The sequence below is a fragment of the Molossus molossus genome, unplaced genomic scaffold (genome assembly GCF_014108415.1).
Source record: "Molossus molossus isolate mMolMol1 unplaced genomic scaffold, mMolMol1.p scaffold_m16_p_20, whole genome shotgun sequence".
In the NCBI taxonomy this organism is placed as follows: Eukaryota; Metazoa; Chordata; class Mammalia; order Chiroptera; family Molossidae; genus Molossus; species Molossus molossus.
The window spans coordinates 28,956,102-28,981,938 of record NW_023425356.1 but is presented as its reverse complement, the minus strand read 5'-3'; the positions used below and the strand labels follow the sequence as shown (position 1 = coordinate 28,981,938).

At 45.2% G+C, this 25,837-nt stretch overlaps 2 protein-coding genes across 6 annotated transcripts in view; one reads left to right on the top strand and one right to left on the bottom strand.

Annotated features, from left to right (window-relative positions):
• Positions 1-646: 646 nt before the first annotated feature.
• On the bottom strand, positions 647-15,883 carry NCSTN (nicastrin). 4 transcript variants are annotated; one of them, XM_036271833.1, is made up of 17 exons: positions 15,689-15,883; positions 13,808-13,912; positions 10,232-10,355; positions 9,682-9,803; positions 9,101-9,246; positions 8,210-8,360; positions 7,796-7,905; positions 7,398-7,550; positions 6,667-6,771; positions 6,425-6,502; positions 5,422-5,594; positions 3,694-3,796; positions 3,506-3,601; positions 3,111-3,198; positions 2,725-2,879; positions 2,286-2,498; positions 656-1,466 (listed from the first exon to the last, which is right to left on the bottom strand). In XM_036271833.1, exons 1-17 carry the CDS (start codon positions 15,771-15,773, stop codon positions 1,344-1,346), a joined length of 2,130 nt encoding a protein of 709 aa, XP_036127726.1. In that variant the 5' UTR covers positions 15,774-15,883; the 3' UTR covers positions 656-1,343. The 4 variants fall into 4 exon arrangements, with proteins under 4 accessions (XP_036127727.1, XP_036127728.1, XP_036127726.1 ...); XM_036271834.1 differs by lacking the exon at positions 15,689-15,883 and having other exon boundaries at positions 647-1,466; positions 13,797-13,885; XM_036271835.1 differs by lacking the exons at positions 13,808-13,912; positions 15,689-15,883 and adding an exon at positions 10,659-11,199 and having other exon boundaries at positions 647-1,466.
• The window catches only part of COPA (COPI coat complex subunit alpha), a 43,724-nt gene continuing 33,327 nt past the window's right edge, over positions 15,441-25,837 (top strand). Inside the window, exons 1-6 of one of the 2 annotated variants that reach the window (XM_036271832.1) lie at positions 15,441-15,525; positions 19,096-19,209; positions 19,407-19,480; positions 21,228-21,308; positions 21,641-21,717; positions 22,705-22,814. In XM_036271832.1, coding sequence (XP_036127725.1) covers positions 19,173-19,209; positions 19,407-19,480; positions 21,228-21,308; positions 21,641-21,717; positions 22,705-22,814 — 379 coding nt within the window. In that variant the 5' untranslated portion in view covers positions 15,441-15,525; positions 19,096-19,172. Of the gene's footprint in view, positions 15,526-15,882; positions 16,042-19,095; positions 19,210-19,406; positions 19,481-21,227; positions 21,309-21,640; positions 21,718-22,704; positions 22,815-25,837 lie in introns of those variants that run through there. The other variant, XM_036271831.1, reaches the window with a different exon arrangement.

Below are 25,837 nucleotides of genomic sequence, written 5' to 3'. Positions count from 1 at the left end.
TCTCCAAAGAGTCCCAAACCACTCATGTTTTGAGCTACAAAATGCCCACCATCGACACGCTCCTTGGCAGACCCCTCAAGGGCCTTCGTGACCTGGCCCCAGCCTCTCCTGCGGATCCATGTGGCGTATGGCTGGGGCACAGAGTCACTCATCATTTTCCTGGCTCTGTGCTTCCACCTGGTGAGCCTAAATGACACTTCAGGTGCCTCCTACTCTGTGCAGCCTTTCCAAATGCCACCCCACGGCCCCAGTCCCGCTACGTGCCACCCTGGCACTCGGGATGTTCTGTAACTGTTCCATTTACCGCACCGGATCACACCCCATTGGGAGTGTATCTGTCTCTCCCTTCACCCCAACTGGGAGTTACTCAAGGGCTGTATTCCCTTCATCTCTGTACCCTCGCCAGTATCTCAAAGTGATAAAGACATGTCTGTCAAACACAAAGGGGGAAAGAAACTCTGTTAACATTGTTTTTACGACAGAAGCCAGGGCTCCAAGGCTCCAGCAGGAGCCCTTCCTTCAGGACTCCAGCTGGTCTGACGGAGCCTTATTCCGTGGGCCCCAGAAGACCCGGGACGGAGCAGTGAGGTAACAGTTCATGACTTCCAGTCTGGAGTCACTGAACAAGGGAACCTGGGACGCATAACAGGTCATGTGGGATAGTCTATTTTAATGAAACCCGATATATTTACACACACACATCAAAAAAACAAAAAACGAAACAAAACAAAAAAAACAAAACAAAAATAGATATTACAGCTTTAAAAAATGACAAATGAGCACTGTGGGCTGGAGGTGGGATACCCACCCGGCAGCACACCTGCCCCGGTGCGCCATCTCAGGGCCTGGGGACAGCGGCGGGAGGGGACAGCAGGCTCGGCCCACGGAGCGCTCCGTCCTCCTCCTCAGGGCTTCCTTGTAGTTGTTGCTGCATTGAACCCTCATTCATCCTTCCTGGTCAGGAAGGCGGACAGGTACAGAAGGTGGGTGGGGAGCAGAGGAAGGCACGGGGCAGGGTGGAGAGTAGAGGAGAGATCCTGAAGAAGGTACGTTAGGGTGGGCGGCTAGGAGTTAAACAGGAGCAAGAAGCTTGTTTGTCGTCCCAGAATCTGGCGGTGGGGAGAAAGAAGACACGGGAAAGGGAAGCCTGGAAGGGGGAGCTGGGGAGGGGAGGGGACTTATTTCTCTCACTGTCTCTTTCGTGCAGTTCCACTTCTTTATGTTAATCCCATTCTGAGCCAGGCCCAGAGAGGTTCCAGTGACAAACTAGTGGTTTCTGTCCCAGTGGGACAAATGATCTAGGAACTGAACCACAGAGCTGGCAGGAATAGCTGGGGTTCTCCTCAGAAAGACACAGCACCCGGCTCCCGGGGAGCGATGAAAAGGACATCAGCTTTGGCATTGATGCAGTAGGTGACGATGAGAGACAGGACAAGGACACCGAAGCCCACTGTCAGGGTGATGAACTGCGGGGGAGAGAAGTGCTCTCAGACCATCTCAGTGCAGTCTGGGGTGGCTGCTTGGGGCTGGGAGCCAGGACATCAGAACTCTGGAGCTGGCTCTAAGCACCAAGTACTGAACAATCACAGGCAACATCTCTGCAATCTGGAGACTTAGTCTACCCATTTTAAAAGAGAAACAAAGCCCGGCTGCTGTGGCTCAGTGGTTGAGCGTTGTCGACCCACGCACTAAGAGGTCGCCGGTTTGATTCCCGGTCAGGGCACATGCCCAGGTTGTGGGCCTGATCCCCAGTGGAGGGGCATGCAGGAGGCAGCCCATCAATGCTCTCTCTCATCGATGTTTCTCTCTCTCTCTCTCCCTCTCACTTTCTTTTCAATGAAGAAAAAATATATTTAAAAAAATAAATAAAAGAGAAGCAAAGTACCTCTGCTCTTGCTTCTATCTTGTATTACTTAGATTTTAAGCCTCTTAAAGCAGGACCCATGACTCACTCTCGGTGGCAATTACATTACTGACTTCCTTGTGGCAGGTGTTTGGTAAATAGCGACGGCCTCATCCAGCCAGGCCAGGTGGGAATGCCGGTGGGAGCGAGGCTGTGGAAGGACTACCTGGGGACCACAGGGTTAGGAGCCTCTCCTCTGAGTCTCTATGAGAGCGTATCACCAGAATGAGCACAGAATCAAACTACCAGTGAAGACAAGCTTCCTAACGGGGCACACCAGCTGACAAAGGACAGATTTGCAGGGTTTTGTGGCAAATCTGGGGCAAATGGGAAATGAAAGGGGTCAAATAGGTCTCTGCCACCACCTCTCTCCCCATCTCACCTCAAGCTCTTTGCTGGCTACCAGAAATATCCGGGCACGGATGTCTTTCCAGCGGCTCTCAGTCCATGTCGAGTACTCAGTAGAGCCCCACTGCCCGAGTTCAAAGGCAGGGGACAAGGCCTTGGCCAGTCGCACCGTGGAACGCACACAGCGGGGGAGTCGGTCTGTCTCGTTGGGGCTCAGAGGGCCCTGGACCCATATATACTCATATAGCTGCACAGGAAGAGACCAGAGCATGGGCTGAGGCGACCCTTCTCACTTACTCCCTTTGCCCTTTGGTCCTTTTTCTCAGGCTACTGCCTGTTCAACACTCAAGTTCAAAGGGCTGCATCCCTCCACCTCATCCCAAGCCCTTGGGTCCAGTTGGGCCTAGGAGATTCTCCAATTCTCCCAAGGGAAAGGGACCCTCAGGGCACCTCTGACACCCTCTACCACTCACATCCTTGTTTTCATTGGGGACTTTACTTGGATCCTGGCACTGCTCTCGGGTAAGGTTGATCACCTTGCCAGTCAGATTTGCCAAGGCACACTGCACAACATAAGTGGTGTTGGTGGGGCTGGAGACAGCGATGTAATGCTGAAGAGGCCCATCACCTGATTGGACACCACAGGGAAGGGAGGGTTTGGTGGACAGAAGGTGCAGTGCAGATGGGCAGAGATGGGAAGAGCCCAGGATCAGCCAGAGCCAGGGAAGAGAAACAGAAAAAAAGGGAAACAAGGAGGGAAAATAGGAAAAAGAAAAAAGTAAAAATTAAAGTAAAATGATAACTTTTATCTCTATCCCTTTCCTTGGCAAAGGGTCCCATTCCCACATCTGGTGCTCACCTAAGAAGGACCTTAGGTCCTGCCTGAGGATAGACTGGAACCATGAGTTGTTGGCTCTGATCAGGAAGCCATAGAGCAGGCGGGTAACCTAGAATTGTGACAGTGAGAACAGAGACTTTGTGACTTGGAGCCCAGGGACAGAGTGACTAGTGGAGGTCCAGTCATCGGGGAGAAACCAGACTGGCCAGATAGACTCTGGAGTTAGAGGGGCAGTGGCTGGCTCATGAGGGTGCAGATGAGGCCCAGCTGAGAGCTCTCTGGGGCATCAGGTGTCCCTCACAGACACACACGGGCATGCTGAATTCCAAGGTGTGGGGACCAGGCAAGGGACATAAAGGCTGGGGCAGCGTGCTGTATAAATGGACAGAAAGGAGCCATGGCCCATTTGTTCTTACTGTTTTGGGATCAGCCTGAATAGTGCTGCTGAAGCTGGTTCCTCCTGCAAGTTCGTACAGTGCTCGTCCCAGCACCGTGGCCACATCTGCAAGGGCCTGTGGTAGGTGAGGAGTGGGGGCCGAATGGTAACATTCTAACCATCTTCACTGTGTCCCCCCTGCTCCCACCCAGCCCAGGCCAGTGCTACCTTGGCAGTGTCTGTCACAAAGTCCAGGTCCTCTTCAGGGCTCTTCGATGCAGGGTAGCTCACATTAATGTTCTCGGCAGTGTCGTAAACACTCTGGTAATAGCTGCCAGGAAAACCAACATGAGCCTTGGCTACACTCAGCCAGGGCCCCTTCCCTCCCTCAAATGCCCCTTATGCAGCAACTTGGTATGTCATTGTCCACTGACCTGGAAGGGTAGAGAGACTAAGATCTGAAGGTGTGGAGAGTGGGAAGGTGAGAGTGAGGGCAGCAGTGGTTAGTGAGATACAAAGACTTCCCGACAGACAGGGCAGAAAAGGTGAACGAAATCAGAATGCAGGAATCTCCTCCCCGAGAGATCTTTAAACGTAAGATCTTCATGTTTCTTGGGCTGGAGATACAGGAGGATGGCTAACCTGACTTTCAGTGGCACCTGCCACAAATCATCAGAGCAACATGTGATTGTTCCAGGGAACAGATATTAAAGGTGGGTGAAATAGAGGGGGATTAGCACACATGTTCACAGATGTATAAGACCACACTGGGTCAAACCACCCCAATGCTCCTTGGGGAGCCCCAAGGAGACAGATCTTAGAAGCAAGGCTAAGAGAAGAACACTCCCAGCCTTTACCATCAGTGAATACCTATCCCATACAGACTCAAGTCAGCCACACAAGTCCAAAATGTGTCCAAATGATGAATCACCCCCTCACCCTGAAGTAGCATGGATGACAACCTGGGGGAGGAGAACTGACCCAATGCATCAGAACTGTCACTGCCCCAAATAAACAAGAAGTTGCTACTTGGCTGTGGTGGGAGAACCAGAGCTTAAGCATTTTCACTCAAATTCCTTAGACCTGTTGAAAAAGGAAGGGGGGCTAGGGGCTTAGCAGTCCAGATTGAGTAAGAAGTCCCTGTTAGCCCAGTGCTCAAGTTAGAGGAAGTTTCGAGGTACCTAGGACCAGGAGAGAGGTGACTAAGAGGCCTCACCTCTCATTTCTGGAGCTCCCTCAGCTGTAGAAGGACACTACACCCCTCACATTGAAACACATGCACTCACCACGTGGCAAGAACACGCGAATTTCAGAGTATGGTGTGCAGCATCCTTGGGTGGGCCCCAGACAGGACGGCTCTCTGTCCTACACCTTAAGAACCCTATCATCACCTGGCTGGTGTGGCTCAGTGGTTGAGCGTCGACCCATGCACCAAGAGGTCGCAGGTTCGATTCCCAGTCAGGGCACATGCCCAAGTTATGGGCCGATCCCCAGTGGGGGGCATGCAGGAGGCAGCCAATCAATGTTCTCTTTCATCAACGTTTCTATCTCTGTTCTCCCTCTTCCTTCCTCTCTCTCTAAAATTAATAAAGAAAAAGAAATTTTAAAAAAGAACCCTATCATCAATCCAGCACTTATCTGAGATAACACCTTCCATTGGCAGCCCTGGGGAATTTGGGCCCCTAGAGAGCTTGGGGAGGAGGAATCACAAGCAAGGAAAATTGTACAGGAAAGAATTGTTTTCTAAGATGAACATCAGTCAAGTGAGGGGACCAAGATAGATATGAATAGGCCACTGAACCAAGAACACAAACTGAGCTGAGGCTTTGGAGAGGGTAGTGTGGGGACAGGGGAGAGCAATGATCTTTCTGGACACAGAAGACATCTCTCTGTGGACCCTTGACTGCAGAACACTCTCTCTGAGAAGGAAGAGGATGCAGGCCAGGTAACTCTTACCGGTTATGGAAGACAGTATCATGGTCAGCGAGAACAACACCAGAGATGTTTCGAGCTCGAAGAAATCGCTGCAGAGATGATGGTGGGAGAGGCTGGGACTGGCTCAGCCTCTGGAGGACGACAGCAGGGACACCAGCACCACTCTTCTCCAGTGTGGTCAGGAGATGCTCCACCTGGGGGAAGGGCAAGGGAGATTAACTCACGGCTGGGGAATGGCAAGCGGGAGGTCTTTTAGGCCTGAAATGCGTTCTACTTCAAGTCTTCAGCTCGGGGAGTTGCCTTAAACCCTCCTAGATAGAAATTCCTCAAGGATTTTGGGATCAAGGCCCCCTGAATTTCCTGCAGCTCCTACCACCCTTTCAAAATTATTGCATAAGGAAGGAAGAGGCCTGTGTCTTTCAAATTTATAGGTAAACCCAACTGTCCTCAGAACTCCGTCTTATCCTCAGTTGATGCTTCACTCATTTGTTGTGCATAGTTGGAGGGACAAATAATAACACAAAACCAGCAATGCAGGTGGTAAAGGAGCCCAGAGCAGGGATAACACTAAAGCTGCAATGGCAGGAAGAGACCTCGAGGAAAAAAGGCCTAAAGCTAGACACTGAGAGGAAGCAGGAACTTGAACAAGTAGTGAGGAAAGTGGAGGACATTTTGGGTTGGGACTCTGACATGCTAGAATGGGGCAGCATGGCCTGGACAACTGGACCTGTGGGGCAGCAGTGAGAGAAGGCAGCCCTGTCACTACCCTGTCCTCAATGGGCAGCAAGAGTTGCTAGGCACCAAATGATCAGAGAGCTACCCATCGCACGGAACCAGCAACATGAGTGAGCTCATGGATCTTGCTGGGGAGCTGTAACAGCCACGGTGTCCACCCTTTAACCAACACCCAACTTAAGGTCCTGTCTCACAGGCCCTGGGGGCTGGCAGAGATAGGGCCAGAGCAAGGAGGTGCCTGTATTCTCAGCTGCTGAAAAGAAAAGTGAGGAAAGAGATCTCAGATTACCTGCTTCCGTACTGATTCATTTTTCTGAGACACAGGGTCTGTGTGCATCCAAAGCTCTAGGGAATTTCTTAAGGCCACCTGGGGGAAGGATGAAGAAGCAACACTCATAATCAGTCTGTCATTCTGGGAGAAAGGAGTGGGATCAAAAGAGAAGTCAAGGGAAGAGGAGGCAGAACCTGCGTTGAGGACAACAGAACAAAAGGAAAAGTGGAAAGGAAGGGGCGAAGACACATGCTGCACACCTGTCTCAGCTCCACGAACGAGTCAATGTTCTCCAACGGCACAGGAAACCTGCCCTTCTCCATATCATAGACCATTCTGGAGCTGCCAATGTAGTCAAAAGTTTCCTGAGGGGTAGAGATGGGTGAGAAAGGGAACAGAGATTCCAAAGGGTTAGGGCAGCCTTGATTCCTTGGGGCTAGATCAAAGCTCTCAGCACAAAGCTGTTGTCTCATGGCATCTAAACTGCTGGGTAGCATTTGCAGTCATGTGACTGTCCTCCTCCCTACCTCGCCTCCCAGCTATGACCATCCCTCACATGTTTGTATCACATGACTTTTGAGCTTATAGATGGGTAAAGCGGCCTCAGTAAGGCCTGAGGCAAACATCAGCTGCTATGTGCTGCTTCTTGTGTGCCCCCCCACCCCCATCTGTCCATTAACTCAGCCACAGCTGCTGTTCCCTTATTCCAGGGCCAGGCTATGGGGAGAGTGAGAGTCAGGAGCCTCAGGGCTCCTGAGTGGAGGTGACAGTAAAGGGTGCAGGGAATAAAAGCACCCTTCCCGGGCGGGATGCAGAGCCTTCCTACAACAGGGGACTCTGAAGGGGATATATATGTAGACACATCCAGAAGCTCTCTGCTGAATAACAACTTGAGTCAAGTATAGAGATCTTCCCCAAACGGTGGCCACTCCCACCTTTATCCCCCAGCCTCAATTCCTGGCCATTCCAACTCAAGCCAGAGAGGCCTTACCCCTTGGAAGAAGACGAACATGACGTTGCGGGGCAGGGTGGTCACATCGGGTGCCTTGTGCAAAGCTTCAGCTGCAGCCAGCTGGGTGACGAAGGAGGCAACAGCACTCTCGGCTCCTGGGGCCACATTCCAGAAAAAGGAACGACTGTCCAGCTGGGTCCAGGAGAAAAGGCAGGGAAGTACACTTTGAAAATGGAAATCAGGACCAGGCCCCAGGCCCTCTCTCCTGTTTCAGTCAAGTAAATACTCATGTCCTGAAGTCCAGAGTCCCACAGCCCAGATCCCTCTCCACTTGAGGTTCCCCACTGTGGCAACTCTGAAACCTGATATGCACAACAGAGGCCTGCCTGCCCTTTCTGTGCCAGCCCTGCCCATTCTGATCAGGAGACAACACTTACCTGGGTGGCAGCAACCACAACCCTGTCATCAGGCTCTAACGTCCCAGATGTATTTATAGGCTTAAGCATGCTCCATACGTTGTAGTCGGACAGGGGATCACAAACGATTTCTGAGCAGGACACAAACAGTGAGACATCAACTGGTGTAAGGGAGAAGGTAGCTAAAAAGAAAGTATGGAAGGCCTCTCTGACCAGTGCCCCACGACTCTATGAGGCACGTTCTCTGTCTCCACGGCTCCATGTTGGTTTCTCTGCCACCATCCACTTCAGGGACAAGTTGCAATGGTTGAGAACGGTTTCCACTTCTCCCACCAGTGCTCCCTGCCTGTACCCACTCCGTCCCAGCATTCCCTGGCCTGGTCCCCTGACCCCCGACCCACCCAGTCCACCCAGCATGCCTCGGATCTGTCCTACCTGGGTTGATGCTAAAGGTGCTCTGGATAGAGCTGCGCCGCATGCAGGTGGCAGTGCTGACGACAGCGTGCATGTGTGAGAAGAGCTGCATGGCGCACAGTGGGAAGGCTGGCGCCGAGCCATTCTGACTCAGGTTGTGATCTCGATAGCACTAGAAGGGGAGATGGACCCCACTGAGGCAGCTAGCTGGGAGTCCCTCCCATACTTCCCAGAAAGAGGAGGGCCCAGCTCTATCCTGAAGCCTCTCCAACACCTCTCCCTGAGCTACAGGTGTCTGGTACAACCACAGGATCTATAAGGTCAAAGAGAAAAACTCATCAAGAGGTGTGAAGGGGCACAGACTTGATGGCTAGCTGGAGGGGGCAGATGACATTAACCTGTATCAAATGACCTGGCTCAATTTGGGGCTTCAGCCACTGTTCATAATGTGATTTGAGGTAAAGAGCACTGAACTGGAAATTAAACATCAAATTCAAGACGGCTTGGACATCACCTCACCATGTAATTTTGGATGAATCTAACTGCTCTGTGTGAATGAAGACGCCAGACTAGAATTAGAGAACATCAGAGCTGAAAAGAACTTCAGAAATGACTGAACCGAATCTCTCAATTTCTAGTTCAATGTTCCTTTTATCACACTAGGGGTTCTTCACGTGGGCTCTATACCTTGTTTCATGTTAATTATCCTTTACATTGTCTTCCAGTCTAAAAACCTTTAACACAATGAAGGCAGGTGAGAAATGGGAGAGGGGAAGCATGAGAACAATACATGTCTTGGCTCTTCTTGAAGCAACTGTCTTTCAGAGGAATGAGATTCCCTCCAAACAAGAGGAGAGCCTAAAAAAATAACTCTTTCTAACTGGAACTGCTAGGAGCTGGCAGAGTCAATACCTGCTTGATGACATTGGTTTCATTTTCATCTTCAAGAAGAAAGATGGGGAAACTAAAATCTTCGTAAGCCAAGCCATTGCCCAGCTGGTTCCACTGTATTTTCCTGCAGTGCGCAAACTCTGGCCCATAGGAGCTCGAGTAAACACCTGAAGAGGGGGAGAGGGATAGGATGTTGGGGCACCAAGCACTTAGGGTCCGGATGAGGAAGGCTAAGATATTATAGGGGCTCAAAGAAGCAGCATTAACCTGTCACCACCCACAATAAAATAGACACTGGTATCAGGGAGCCCCAGGCTGGCCATTAGGGATCTGAGTGCGCGACAAAAAGCGAGAATGGAAGGGTAGTGGAAGAAGGGGAAGCAGGAGAGGGAAGGGGTGAAGGCAAAGACCAAGAAACACAATCTTTTGTTCGGGATTCAGCTGCTCGCATGACACATAGACAGCCCCCCCCCCCCCCCCGACACACACACACACACATACACACACACACACACACACACACACACACACAAAGACACGAGACTGATGCAACAAGGGGCTCTGGGTGACAGTAGGCTCCGCAGATCCTCTGGGGCTCTTACCAAACCCATCATTGGGACACTGCACACTAGGAGAGAAGCCTGAGGCGGGACTGGGCTTGGCCAAGGACACTGCAAGACCAGCGATTCGATTGGTGCTTCCCTTCAGCTTCTCCATCACCTTCCTAGAACAGGAAGGGAATGGCATGAAGGAAGACAGAAAGGTTATCAGGCAGCCCAATATCCTGCCCCCAAGGATGGAAACAAATGGGGACTCGAAGGAATCAACCGGTTGACTCATTTCTTGCCTTTCCTGTCTCTAACTTCTGAGAGGACTATGACCCAATCTGAGCTCAGAGCTTAATCTCATCTACCCCGTGTCTGAGTGACCCTGTGCACCCCTACTCCCTCCCTGGGGTCCTTACTCACTAGAGCTCTACTTATATGGTCACTGAGATAATTCCTTCTGATGGTTCATCTTTCCTTGTGAGGAGCACCCTGTCCAGATCAGATCAGGGAAGCCAAGGGAAGTTCTCACTCCTAAGTGTAAGGACTGGTCCCTGAATCTCCCCTTCTCTCCATGCGGTCTCCAGCAGGTGCATGCAGTTTTTACCTGGTAAAGAGCGAGCCCTCCAGCAGAACCACGTAAGGGGGGTTGGGGCCATCTGTTAACACCCACCGCAGGTCCTCTTCTTTCTCCACTACGTGGATAACCCCTGTGTCCCCACTCATGGAAGCTGCCAGCACAGAATGGATCACATTAAAGCTCCCACAGTCGACAGTTCTGATTTTGCCACACTGACTCTGCAGGTCATCTATCCCCAATACATCTATCCCCAAGACATCTGGGTTATTACGGCCATGTCTAGACTTGAACTGGAGAGCTGAAAGGGCCCTGTTCTACCTGAGGAATACCAGGAGGGAATGGAGGACAAAAGAGTCTACTCAGGAGGCCTTGTTCCTTCAGAGTCAGGGAGGCTCTGTAATGCTCATTTTCTTGCCCTCTTCCCCCTAGGACAGCAGACATAAAGTGTTCAAACCTGTATTTTGTCCAGAAAATGGCAGGCTCTGAATCTGTAGCTCATTGTTCTACCACTGAATCTTCCTTTGTGAAAACACATGACCAGATTCCATTGGCCTCAGCAGCTTCCCTAGCTTTCCATTCCTTTGCCCTATTTGAGAATAGCTTTACTTGCTTTTGGTCAGTTTTAGGTACAGTTCAAGAACTCTGATGTCTCTAGAATAGTTTCCCAGTGATGGGCCTTAATAGATTAGCAATGTGATGATATTGATTCCCCTCATTTCTGGGGACCTAGATTTTCCAAAGACTCTAGGCTGGTCACCCCCAGCCAGGAACAGATTAGTATTACCCCTATTACCCCTGTAAATATCATCCATTTCTGTATGTGCCAGAACACCATTTTCTGTGTGTCTCGTGACCTGACAAAGACTGAGCTGCACAGCATAGAGGATGGACGAGCCCTGGTCCCGAATGCCTTGAGTTCTATGTAGCCACACCCTTAGTTCCCTACTGGTCCACAGAGACGTCATAGGGTCTCCTCATGAGTCTCCTCACTGAAAATTGGATGTGTTACTCATAAATTGTTTTAGAGCAGTAGTTCTCCACCCTGGCTGTGTATCAGAATCACTCTGGAATTTTTAAAAGAGTCTTCCTCCATTTATTCAAATTCTTTTAGATTTATAAGCAGACACTTTTTTAAAAAATCCTCACCTCACTGATTTTTAGATAGAGCAGGAGGAAGAGAGAGAGAGAGAGAGAGAGAGAGACATCAACCTGAGAGACACCAATTGACTGCCTCCCACACAGCCCCGGTGGGGCCAGGGATCAAACCTGCAACCCAGGTGCGTGCCCTTAACCAGGAATCAAACCTGCGACCCTTAGGTCCATGGTCTGACACTCTAACCACTGAGCAAACTGGCCAGAGCTCACTTTGGAGTTTAAAAAAATACAGATACTTGGGCCTTACCTCAGATCTACTCAATTAAAATCTCTAAAGATGAGGCCTAGGTATGTGTATTTTCAAAACATACCACATGTGGTTCTTTATCACACATACTCAGGAATGAGAATTATGGCCCTAGACTAAGGAACTGAAACATATAACCTGCAAGAGACAAAACCATAAGTACTTTCAGATTGCCAGCCAGGGGGTACTTTTCTCCTATGGGTTGTGGTAAAATCTAGATGTGGAAGCAGGTCCTCAACATTCAACTATGTCTTATCCACAGTAAATACTTAAGTTCATGTTGACAATGACAATAAAGTATAGAGGAATATAAGACTGGGATAATTTTAGTAAAGATCTACTTGCCAATAACAGTTCTAAGGAAAACAAAAGGCAACAGTCCTTGTCATAGCATTTAAAACATAGAAAAGGAGCAGCTAGCCTGGCAGTAGGATAGGAAGAAGACAAGCTATGACAATGAACTTAAAGAAACTTGGATGCTAGCCTGTGCTCCAATGAGTGACTATGTAGGCTTATGTAACTTGCATACTTTCTCTGAACCTGCAATGAGAAGTTTCCCCACCCCCATTTAACTCATACTGTGGGGACACATTAAAAAAGGAAAGAAGGAACTAAAAGAAACCTACGTTAGCCCTTTGAGTACTTTAAAAGGGTCCAACAGAAACAGCATTATAATAAAAAAAATCAAACCTGAGTCTCTTTCTTCTTAGTGTTATCATGTTAGTTTAATGATAGGCACACATGATGAAGGAAGGCTTATAAATGAGCAGGATGAAAAGAAAACAAGATCTTAATGAGGAAGTGGCCAGAGTCCAGCCCCTCCCTGCTTGTTTCTCTGTACTGGCACTTGCCTACTGCTCTGCTTCCCACAGGGCTGCTCTAAAAACATGCAGCAGAATGACTCATTCCCAGAGGTGATTATCTTGGAAGCCAGCTCCAGGAGGACAGGGTTCTAACCTTTTGCACCAGAGTTGGGTCCCAGCAAGACCAGAAGTCTGATCTCAGCCCACAATGGACGTGGCTCCCTTCTACCCACAGACCCAGTTTAAGCACTAAGTCCAACAAAAATTTTATTTGGAACTGTCAGGAACCAGTTAACCTACTCCCAGCACCTACTGTAGCAGAGACATGGGGCAGTGAACAGAGAATAACTCAGGGAAGGACAGGTAGATAAGTAATAACTGCCACTTTGAGCAAGTCCTTCACTTCTTAGTGTTCCAGTTTTCTCCTACCAAACTGGAAGGTTTACTGGAAGTTACACAGTACTGCTGAGAGCACACCACTTAATCAGAATCATCAATAAACAGCTACTAAAGGTAGTCTGACTTTCAGCTTTGTGTAACTGTTTTCACAGAAGTGAAATTCAGAGATGACCAATTTCATGACGAAGGAGTCAAGATCTGATTCTGTTTCCTGCTTACCTGGAAAACATTCTGACAGAGCTACTTACTATCCACAGAAGAACAAATTCTGAAGATAGCAGTTTAAATAGAAAGGGAACTGGGATTCAACCTTTAGATCACAACTTTTTTCCCCATTCATAGTTTTATAAGCATGCTGTCATGGTACCGTCTTTTGGAACACATTTAAAAAGCAGCAAATTCAAATGCTTTACTAATTCCTCTCAAAATTATTTGACTTTCTCAATACCTTCTCTTCAAATAGTCCATTGCCTTTAAAAGGCCACTTTGGCACTGGCTGGTTTGGCTCAGCAGTTGGAGCATCGGCCTTCGGACCAAAGGGTTGTGGGTTCAATTCCGGTCAAGGGTATGTACCTGGGTTGCAGGTTTGAACCCCAGCACTGGCTGGGGTCGTGCGGGAGGCAGCCAATCGTTATGTCTCTCTCACATCAATGTTTCTCTTTCTCTCTCTCTCTCTCTCTCCCTCCCTCCCTCCTTCCCACTTTCTTTAAAAATCAGTGGAAAAATATCCTTGGTGAGGATTAACCAAAAAATAATAGTAGTAGCTACATCATGGGGAGTAGATGAAATGCATGCTTAGGAAGTTTAGCATGCAGCATTTACTAAATGTTAGCTTTTCCTAATTATCTTGCCTGGTTTGACAAATAGTTCTCTACCAGCTCCCACCCACATAGTTTATTTTGTGTGCTGAGCCTCTCAAGTAGGACTTGGATCTTTGTATCTAGGGCACAGACTGAAATATCAACAGCCACAAACACAAATTCCCAACCTCAAACTCACAGTGGCAGCCAATCTGATGAGTGGCATTGAGCAGACGGACACAGGGTGCTGTTTTATTTAAAGGGATGTAGATCTTCCTCTCCACTGAGTTTCCCCCACATAAACCTGATCAGAAGATAAAAAGTGTTAGAAAAAAATGAGAGATGATAGCATTAGTCTCCATCCTGTCATTACCTCAGTGTATGGCTTGAGTATATCACACTTTCTGAAATGGGACTAACATCCATTCTTTCTTCTTGGGCACATTATTGGAACACATAAACACACCCAGCTATGCGCTTCAGAGGGTTATTACAAATTCTACATAGAGCAACCAACAGTGAGGCTCAAAGAGAGAAAAACGTCATTTGTCAAAGGAAAAGCATTTAACCTCAGATGCACCAGGTTCTGGTTGCATGGGTGACCACACTTCTACTTTTCTAGCCTGTATGTATATTACTAATTAGTTAATAAAAAGGATTCTAATCTAAGAATATAGATTGCAATTTAAAAAATCTTTCTGAGACATTTTTCCAGGATCCTGAATAGAACTGGGAGAAAACTTATGCCACACACCTGTCAGCTAATCTATCATCAGTAGCTGATTTGTGTGTGTGCATAGTGTAGGGTGGCTATAGTTTCTCCTTTGGGAATCTCTGAAACCAATGTGAATTTGAGGAAGGTATGATCATGGTTATATACAGGCATGTTTACATTTTGAAGCCCGACAAACTGAAAAGCCATATACCATTATAAATGCCTAAAGTTCCCTTAATCATTATTTCACGATCCAAACAATTAAGAATACCCATATCCCACAGATAAGTGAGATCATGCTTATTTCACTTAGCGTAATACTCTCCAGGTCCCTCCATGTCATCTCAAGGGGTAAGAAGTCTTTCTTTCTTACAGCTGCATAGTATTCTATTGTGCAAATGTACCACAGCTTTTTTATCCACAGACAAAATAGATCCAAAGACATGGAAGCAGGGAACAGACTGACAAACCTCAGAGGGAAGGGTAATGGTGGTGGTGGTGGAGGGAAGATAAATCAAAGAATTTTATATGTATAACCAATGGACACAGACAACAGTGCGGTGAAGGGGGTGGGGTGGGGAAGGTGTGTCAATGGGGGAGGCGGAAAGGAGGGACACCTGTAATACTTTCAACAATAAAGATAAATTTTAAAAAAGAAAATAATTGCACCAGTGCACTAACTGGTCTGACTTGAAAGAGATACAGATCAAACTTATATCATGCTGGTGAAGTAGTTCCCTTAGAAGACTGAGACCCAGCACATAAATTTCTGGAAGTCATTACATAAATACAAGAATTCCATTAGTATCATCAGATTTCTCATTTATTTATTTATCCAATAAACATTAATTGAACATCAAGAAGTAAAAGTACCCATGTCCTACTTTTTCTCACTTTACTGATGAGCCAAACTGAGGTAAAGCCCAGAAACACGGGTTTATAGTGGAGTCAACAGAGAAGTAAATGGGGAATCTACTTTTCTAGTAAGCGCTGCACTGTCCCTACAGAACGAGGTTGCTTTCAGCTTGAAATGTCTAAACGCGTTGGGGAGGAAGCTAAACTGACACCTGTCCTTTCTGATTGTGGGTGGGGTGGCTGGGGCCCGGGGGAAAGGAGGCATCCGGATAAAGTCCAGGAGGTGGCTTGGAGGAAGAATGGGGCGATTCGACGAGCCACAGAGGAGAAGGGACCTTCAGGATCAGGTAAAGGGGAACTTCTGTCGTGGGAACGAAAGAGAAAGAGGATATACAAGGTGGGGGGACAGAGGGGCAACGGGAACCAGAAGGGAGACGGCGGCGCTCGCGGCTGTGCCCGTCCGGAGGGTTCTCCTCCAAGAATGGAGCTCACGGGTGGGGGAGGCCTCACCTGCCAGGAGGACGCAGAAAGACAGAAGGCGAAGAAGACCCCGACTTTTCAGGTCAGCCAAAGAGCCGCCCCCAGCCGTGGCCATCTTGCCTCTCCGCGGAGCGGAAGCATCTGTTCCCTTCCTGTCCGGCAGTGGCCTCTCTAGGCCCAACCCTGGTGCGGTCTCGGTGGCCCGGAGCTCCAGGGACCGGAAGTTCGTGTCCAGAGGAGCTTCCGGGAGCCTCGGGTGGAGGGCAGCTGACGTGGAGGCAACTGCAGGGCAGCGGGGAGTGACGGGGCTCGGATTGGGACCTCGGAGCCGCGGGCCTGAAGGATGCTAACCAAATTCGAGACCAAGAGCGCGCGGGTCAAAGGTAGTGGAGTAGAAGATGGGGAGCATGGGGGCCGGATGTCAGGGGCGGCGCTGTCACCGGGAGAGACAGGGTAGACGTGTGCGCAGACTTGGCCCCCAGTATGAACCCAGAGGAAGGTAGGCAGGAGAGGTTAGACCTGGCAGGCGGTTCTCCAGCCCGCTCTCCTCTAGCGTGTCCTTGCAGTTTCATGTACCTGTAGTGGTTCCCACATATCAGAAGGTTCCTTAGCCCCAGCCCCTGTTCTTTCCTTCCCCTCCTCGCCTGGGGCTGAGTTCAGCTTCCAAGGCCCTGTGACCTGTTGGCTTCTTGATGGCCGTGTTGTAGGGAGTGTCCGGGGGGATTGAGCCCCGATCTCTGCCATTCGTGTACAGTTCAGTGGCATTTTCGGAGATGAGCAGTGGCCACCCCACTGAAAGGCCGGGGCCGCACCAGATCAACATTGAGTGCCTCCTCTGGCTTTCTTTTCCTACCTGGAAACAGGACACAGGGGCCTGTAACCCCAGTCAAGTCCGAGCTTGATAAGGTTGCCAGATAAACAATGAATACTTGTTTGGTATTGTTTGTGGTTTATCTGAAATTCAAATTTAACTGGGCATCTTTATTTCTTAAATATGGCAAACCTAGAGTTTGAGTATCAGTGGATGGGGTGGAGGGCAGATGACTGAAATTGTAGCAGTAGTTAGTCTCTTAGAATGTTAGAACGGGAAAGGCAGAGATGTAAGATCTTCTGAAATTTGGAAAAAATATATAGCTTGAATATTTAGTAAGATGCAGTTTAGCAAAGTGGCTAGGAACTTGGCCTTTGGAGTCAGATGGGCTTGCTTTGGAATACCAAAACATCCATTACCAAGGTGTATGACCTTGGGCAACTTACTTAACATTTCTAAATTTATTTCCTCATCTGTGAAATATGAATAATTAATTAACATTCTCTTACAGAGAAAATTAAAATGAGAAAGTATATGAAAAATGCTTATTATAGCACCTGGCATGGGCAGGCTCAAAAACTAGAGGTGATTTTTAATGTGAGAATAGATTCTGAGCAGTTTATAAATCTTGTGGGAATATGATCATGATGAGTAGCACTAAGAATTCCTGGATGGTTGAAATGGGTCTTTATAATCCTGTATTTTCTCTCCTACTTTTTTAGAGAAGGAAAGTGGGGGGAAAGGTGTCAAAGTATTTGAGAGTTAATATTCATTAATGAATGTTCCTATGTGTTATAAAGGAAGAAAGTAAACTAATGGAAAAACAGACAATTTAAAAGAAATGTTCAATAAACAAATGAAAATATTATATACCTCGTTATACACTTAAAACTAATACAGAATAGAATTGAATGTAAACTAATTTTAAAAAGAGAGAGAAAATTAAATCTTGATAAAATTTAAAAAATTAAATAAAGAAAATACTGTACAGCTCACTAGTAATGAAAGAAGTGTGAAAAAGAAAGTGAGAATACCTTTATTTTTTGGTCTTCAGTTAATAAAACAAACAAAGCAAGTAGCTGATAATATCCCATATTGGTTAACATGTGCGAAATGGGTACCTTTAGAAGATGACTTTTTGCAGTCAAATAGTATCTACCAAAATGTTAAATGCACATCACATAACCTATTCTGAGCAATCCCACTTCTAGGTCTGTAGCCTAAAGCAGTAATAATGCAAATAGACTATATATGTAGAAGTATCTTAATTTGGCCCTGTTTTCTGATAGATAAAAGTCAGGGGGGACAACTTTAATGCCCATTCATTAGAATAATGTTAAGATGGTGCATTTGTACCTTGCAGTTGTTAAAAAGAATGAGGCTTTGTTTATATGTACTTAAATGTGATGAGATTTATGATATATAGTTAGGTAATAAAAGAAGTTTGGCCTTGGCCTGTTTGTTAGAGCATTGGCCTGCAGACCAGAGAGTCCTGGGTTCGGTTCCCGCTAAGGGCATGTACCTTGGTTGCGGTTCGTCCCAGGCCCCCATTGGGGTCTTGTGGGTGGTAACCAGTCGATGTGTCCCTCTCACATCGATGTCTCTCTCTCTCTCTCTTCCTCCCTCTCTATCTGAAGATAAATGCAAAAAAAAAAAAAAAAAGTTTGCAAGAAAACATTGTTATCTTTTTTTAAATTGTTATCTTCATTTTCATAAAGTGATACAGTCTGCATTAAAAATTTGAAAGGATATACTTCAAACTGTTAGCAATTGTTACTTCTTTAAACTTTCATTTCCAATCATGATGGAGTAACAGAGACCAAATTTACCGTCCCACCTTTAACAGCTGCTCAACTGAACAAAATGTATAAAACAAAGGATTTCAGACATTGGATGGCAGGCCCTACAGGAGAGTGATTCCTGAGAGAAGGGAAATAAACAAGATGAGTCCTATGATTGTTTTTAGCTTACTACCTGGACACAGTTTCCAGGCTGCAGTAGAGGGGGAGGGAAGAGCCTTGTGATCTCACTGAGGAGAATAGAGTTTAGAGTTCAGGGAAGCCAAGACAGCTAGAATTTGCTGGGCAAAATACCGGAGAAGAGGGAGGTGCTCAGAGAACATGAGTTCTACAAGGACTCCTGTCAGGCCTTGGCGTACTAATGCATATGAGGAAAGGACCCAAAGCCTGGGAAAGAACCACTGGAGAAAAGAAGGCAGAACATTCCTTGGAGCTTACAAAGGGCTGGGAATAGTTCGTGTTCCTACTAGCCAAGGTGGAAAGACCTCCTAATACCACAAGGCATCATGCAAAGACCTCAATAGGAGTGCCAAATTAGACCTACACTAAAGCTGCTGTGGACCCATGTTAATAAAACTTAAAAGCAAGCCTTGAAAGAAGCAATTAATTCCAAGTAACATAACTACATCCTAAAACAAAGCCCAGTAATATTTAAAGGAATATAACAAAAATCCAGCACCTTCTAAATTCGCAGTGTCTAGCATCCAGTGAATGAATAAGGGAACCTAGGATTAGCCTAAGCTGTTTATTTTTCTTATCAGAATTGACAGGAAGTGACTTGTGGGATTACTTCGCTCATTGGATCATTATCTGTTTGTTTTTTCCAGGGCTCAGTTTTCACCCCAAAAGACCCTGGATCCTGACCAGTTTACACAATGGGGTCATCCAGTTATGGGACTATCGGATGTGTACCCTCATTGACAAGTTTGATGAACATGATGGTAAGATAATAGTTTCTAGGAGGAAGTTAAAGATAGAAGTATTTATTTTCTGGAGTAGTTTAATCCTTGTTTGACATGAATTCCTTTAGGATTAAATAATGTGGAAGGGACAGAACTGAAAAATCCTGAATAAGAATCACTTTGGAGATTAGGAAGCGTAGCTCTCTTTAACATATATTGCCTGCCTTCTTCTCCAGGTCCAGTGCGAGGCATTGACTTCCATAAGCAGCAGCCACTGTTTGTCTCTGGAGGAGATGACTATAAGATTAAGGTACAGAGGGTCTGTCATTACTGGAGTAAAGGACAGAGGATGTGGGGTTTGGGAATTGTGAAAGGGACTAAAAAGCAGTAGTACTTCTTACTCATGCAGAGCTCATGATTCCGACATTATGCAGAGCACTTATTCAGCAACATTTATTGATGCTTACTGTGTACCAGACACTATTTTTTGGGAATTCAAAAATAAGTAAGACATGGTCTCTGGTCTTAAGGAGCTTTTATTCCAATAAAAGAGATAAAAAATTTACCCAAATAATAGCTGTACCGTTTAGTAAGTAAATACAATAGAGAGATAACCAAAGTGAAATATGGAAGGGCAATTCAGGTACAAAGACCAAAAGGCATGACATAGCTTGATACATTTGAGAAACTATAATTAGTTTTGTATGAGGAAAATCTGGATAAAGTGAGAGAAAGGAGAGATCTTAGCACTTGAATGTAAAGTGATCATGGAGTTCGCATGCTCAGGGGTTTGGATGTTATACAGATGACAAGGAGCCATTAAACGGGTTTATGAAGAGGAGTGATAATCAGATTAACACATTTTTAAAAAGTGATTTGGGTGGTAGTATAGAGAAGAGATAAGATGAATTGGGTAAGACAAGAGGCAGAGATATCAGTTAAGAGGCTGTTGTGTAAGTCCATGTGAGAGATGAACAGAGTCTGAACTTAGGCAGTAGCATTCAAAGTGGAGAAGAAGACCGAACCGCAACCAGAGACCAGTCCCGCAACCTGGACATGTGCCCTGACCAGGAATCAAATCTGCGACCTTGCAGTGCCTGGGATGACTCTCAACCAACTGAGCCACACTGGCCAGTGCCAGAGTTTATATTCTTATTTGGACAAGCATGCTTTTGGGTTGTTTGAGTTTTGTAATTTACAAAAAAAAAAAAAAACTTTTTTAAATTTTAGGTTAAAAGAAAGAATAGTAACAAGTTGGCCTAGAGAGATTATAAACAAGTGTTAAATGTTAAAAAAAGGGAAAAAAAACATCTGACCCCTCATTTTTGTACTTTCTGGGGGGGCTTTTGGATGGGGAGCATGAACTGCCTTACATTTGTGGTCCTGATTTTAGTGTCTTCTTAAATGTGCCCATTGATGCCTGGTACTTTGGTAGTTACATCAACTTTATATCTGAATATGATGTTTCTCTGCTTTGTTGAGACTAACTGAGCAATATGGTATTTTCCACAGTAACGAGTTAAAGTCTGTCTGCATGGTAGATGAGTATAGATCGTGAATGTATTGGCATCATTTGCCACCAAGTTAGAGTCGAAGAGATGATGATGCCATATGATATATTATTGTTTCCTTTGGAATCATGGTGTTCGTCCTGCCTTTTTTTTTTTTTTTTTTTTACCCTGAGCTAAGATGATCAGCAAAGCACTAGGGAGTTGTATTAAAGCTGAGAGCAATTATGTAGTAGAAAGAAGAGCTTCAAGTTAAGCCTGGATAAGCATCTTGTCTTATGTCAGTAAATAAAGATGGTTTCTCCATCAAAAAAGGAAAAATCATTTTCATAGTTTTAGCTCTGGGTTTTTCCTAGCATTGCTTTCTTTACTTCTCCACATGTCGTTTGGTCTTTCTCCCTCTAACTGTAAACAAGACTCTCTGTCAAGGTTCCCACCTATTTAGAAGTACCCAAATATAAATACAAACTTATTTATTAAGAAACCTAAGCCTTTTAGATACTCAAAGCCCTCAGGTCTTATTTTTTTGGTGTATTTCTCTCTTTGCAGGTTTGGAATTACAAGCTTCGACGCTGTCTCTTTACATTGCTAGGGCACTTAGACTACATACGTACCACATTTTTTCATCATGTAAGTAGCCATGTGTCTCTAGTTTTAGAGCATTCTTTAGTTTCCCAGTAGAAATCATCTTGTTCTTCAAGAACCCATACGTTAATAGAAGAATTATGTTATTGGAGTGACTCTTCTAGGAGCTCTGTGGTGTTGACCATCCTGCTTCACTTCCTTCTGAAAAAGAAAGCACTCGGGGTTATATTGAATTAAATCAGTAGCAGCATTCTCTTTGCTAATATAGCTGAGATGTTAGAGAGTAGAATGTCCCCTCGAAAGAGAGATGTGGTTACGGGAGCCTGAAAGAACACATTTGTTTAATGTTTAAACCCTTTATCTGGAATATCTTTCAGGAATATCCTTGGATTCTGAGTGCCTCAGATGATCAGACCATCCGAGTGTGGAACTGGCAGTCTAGAACCTGTGTCTGGTAAAGCAGGAACCAGAGGGCTCAGAAAGGGTCTTCCTTCTTCCTAGTGTTTTTATAATCAACTTCTTTTCAGAATAATTATCTCCCTCCCCTAATGGACAGTGCCTGCTTACTCATTACTGATTGTATTTATAAGATGCTTTTATGTACAAAATGCTAAATACAGAAGCAGTCTTGTAAGTAATGTATGGATCTGGATTTTCTGATTATTTCTTACCAGAGAAAGGAAGTCATATAGCTAGACTTTTAGAACAACACTTTTAGCTGGTTTTCAGTTCTGTTCTTGTGAAACCTGAGTCAAGGTCTAGACCTCTGTCTTGCTTGTTTGGCTTTGAGCTTTTCATGAAGATGTAAGAACCATTTTCTTTTAATTCATTTTTTTTGGTAATCCTCATCTGAGGATATTTTTCCATTGATTTTTAGTTAGGGAGGAAGGGGGAGAGAGAGAGAAAAAAAACATCGATGTGAGAGACACACATTGATTGGTTGCCTCCCACAGGACCCCGATGATAGCCAGGGATCGAACCTGCAACCCAGGTACATGCCCTTGCCCAGGAATGGAACCTGTGGACGGAACGCTCTAACACTCTAAAACTGGCCTGGGTGATACAAAGACCATTTTAAGTGATGCTCCTTAAAGGGGACATTCAACTATAATTTAACAGATAATTTCCACTATGAATTACTAAGATTCCACTTATTTTGATATTTTAATATGTCTTTAAGAGGGGTGGTGTCACCTTAATTCTTCTGGAGTCAGTAATATTAAATACTAAAGCATTAGCAGTTAGAAGAGAGCTATTGTTTAAACAGCTGACTTTTTTTATTGTTACTTGTTCAGAATTGTTAGGATGACTTGTCTTTGCCTTGAAGAAAGTGTAATCGGATTTGCATCTGTTGAATATGGAGAATGGTATTTAGCATGTAGAAGTCTGGTGATTACTGCCTCTAATTTGGTATTGTCTTTTTTATTTTGTCTTCTTACAGTGTTTTAACGGGGCACAACCATTATGTAATGTGTGCTCAGTTCCACCCCTCAGAAGACCTGGTTGTATCAGCCAGCCTGGACCAGACTGTGCGTGTTTGGGATATTTCTGGTGAGTTGCCCAAGTTCAGGGGAAAACCTAGTCATGTCTGGTGCAAAACTGCAATTGCTTAAAATAGTGAGGTGAGTCGGATTGAAGCAGGAAAATTTAGAATATTCTCTTCTCATATAATAGCATTGTTGTTTCTGAGGATATTAAATTTGTTTGATGGTTCTTCATGTTAGAGGTATTTCCTAAGAAAAGTGGTTTCTCTAGCAATTTTAATTAATTTGAAGAAAGTTGCATTTTTTTAGTTAGATCAGTTTTAGTTAAAATCTATATACTATTGGCAATATTTAATTAAGAATCAAGCTTTATACTAGATTTAAAATATCTTTGACAAAAACAAATTTGGGGAATAAATTAGTACAGGGAAATAGAACTCTTAGATCCTGTGGCCTTGTTTAGAAATAGGAAAATCTTTTCTATTTCTTCTAGTATAAGGAGCATGGGGAGGGGGTGTATATCCAGAATCTCTTTTAATATTAGAACAGACTTCTAGGACCAAATTTAAAATAATTTGTAGATTTTGGGTAAATGGGATAGTTTATCCTTTCACAGTTTATATTTCTTGATTTTATATAGTATTTAAAGGTTTAGTGCTGCATGGAGGAGATCTGACAAGTTGCTAACCAGAAACTTTATTTATTTATTTTTTTATCCTCACCCGAGGACATTTTTCCATTTTTTGTTCAGATAGAGCAGGAGGGAGAGAGAGGAAGAGAGAGAGAGAAACATCGATGTGAAGGGACACATCGAGTGGCTGCCACCCGCACGACCAACCAGGGCCGGGGGCAAACTGCAACCGAGGTACATGCCCTTAGCGGGAACCGAACCCAGGTCTCTCTGGACCGCAGGCCGACGCTCTAACCGCTGAGCCAAACCGGCCAGGGCGCTAACCAGAAACTTTAACCAGAAACTTTACCCAGATTGACATGCTGGGTAAATGAAAGTGTTTTGCTGAGAGTCGGAATATGGAAATGAAACTCTAAAAGCTGTGATTCTCTGCCCAATTACGTTTACTTATCACTTGCTGAGTCGTTTCTGTTTGTTGCCTTATAAATTCTTGAAAATTGGGTCTCTGAAAGGCTCATGACTAGACTACAAAAGTCTGTTTCATTCTGTAAAAGGACGGTTCCCTTATAGGTCTTGCCTGGTTCTTTTTGGTAATAAAGGGGTCACCCTTCTGCATTGTATGGCCAAGGTGATAATTTTTCCCAACTCTTTCATGGCTAGGTAGGCTGAGACAGTATGGGAGTTGCCATTCCAACAAGCCATTTGAAACAGTGAGTTGAAAATTTGGATTCCTGGGGGCAGCATTTGGAATGTTTAATAGCTGTGTCTTAAGATTCATGTAGCACAGAAACAAGGCCAAGGGAAGATGACAGTTGGAGAGTAGAACCTCTAGGTCATGTGATGCTTGCAGTTTTCAAGGTTCTGAATTAGAAGGGAGTGGTATTAACAAGATTGTACTGGAGATAGGGCAGTTGGACCTCTTCAGCTAGGGCTTTTGCCATTGCAGTTTTTGTCAGACTGGCTAGGCATTTTGAAGTACACTCGTATGTGACCAGCCACGCCAACAGGAAGAGAGGAAGAGTTAGGCACAGACACTGTGAACCTGGAGCTTATTATTCACTCTTCAATAACCTAGCTGTGGCTTTTCATGGGTTTTCACTACATGCACATTCAAAGCACCCTCTCTATCTCAGGACATAGGCGCCTGATGGGGTTGGATCCTAGTTCATGCTGTTCCAGCTTATCAGGGGTAGTTATTTAGGGTAGTTTTTCACAGCTGGGGTTCTGTGAGAGAATTAAGGCTACTCAAACACTTCGAGTGACTCTTTTCTTAGTTCTTCTGAGAATGGTATATAGCTAACGCCATTCTAGATCATAAAAGAATTATTTTGTTATATGCATAAATTGATGCTTTGGCCATTAGGATTTAATTCTTTCCTAGAGCACCAGGTTGAGAAGGACCTTATAGTGCTCGCCTTTAAGAGTTTATGCTACCTGTTACTAGCACCGTAGTTTCCCTGTGGCCTAGCTAAGGCAATTTGGGGCAGTTAGGTGGATGGATTCTCATTAGTGATCATGAAATGCTCAAGGCAAGAAATCCTTTTCCCTTTTGTAGGCAGGAGAACATTTTTGCATCATCATTAAGGGCTTTACATCAGAGACGAGAGTATGGCCTCAACTGGCGTTTATACTTGCTCTTGAATGTGTGAAGTGCGTGGATTACTATGTAATAACATTGCAATTGCTCTATTTAGTATTTGTGGTACTGAAAATTTTATGCTAACTGCTGTACTAATGTTAATGCTCTCTTAACCATTCCTAAGTGTTTTGGTTTCCAAAACCCCTTAACCAGAGTAGAAGGAGATGCTTTGGCATTAACCAAATGGAAGGAGCCTTTGGGTTAGACTTTTACATCTTTCCTTCTAGAAATAAGCATACTCTTTTTAGCAGTCATTTTTGCTTGAGTTCCATTAAGTCTGAATACAGGAAGAGGTCTATTAGGGGCAGAGCTAATATTACCAGGAGAGGAAACATTAGTTCTGAGTCAGAAAATGAATACCCTCACATTTAGAGAACTGTTCAAAATTCTACTTTTTCTGGGTGTCTGAAAGGTGACACTGAGCCAGATAAGCAATAAGAAAACAGATCTTTAAAGGAAAACCTGTCTTCTTGATACCTCTCCCATGAGAATTGAGCCCCGTGGGGCTTAACTTAACCTGAATCTTTTGTGTTAGCCTGTCAAAAAAAATACTTATAATATAGATATAGAAGACAGGTTGCTTTTTTACCTTAAACTTCCAAGGAAACTGAAATTATCTTAATGTGCTTAGAACTTTGCATGTCAAGCCCATACAATTCAGGCTTAATCTTTGCAGTGACAACTACAAAAGTATTAATTTGCTGCCAACTTCTGTCCTTATCCAACTTTCTTTTACTGGTTCTCCTGGTCCCCATTGGGAGGTGTACATCAAACTGGTCCATTCTGAGAATGTCCTCTTCTCCCTCTGGATTTGAGTAGC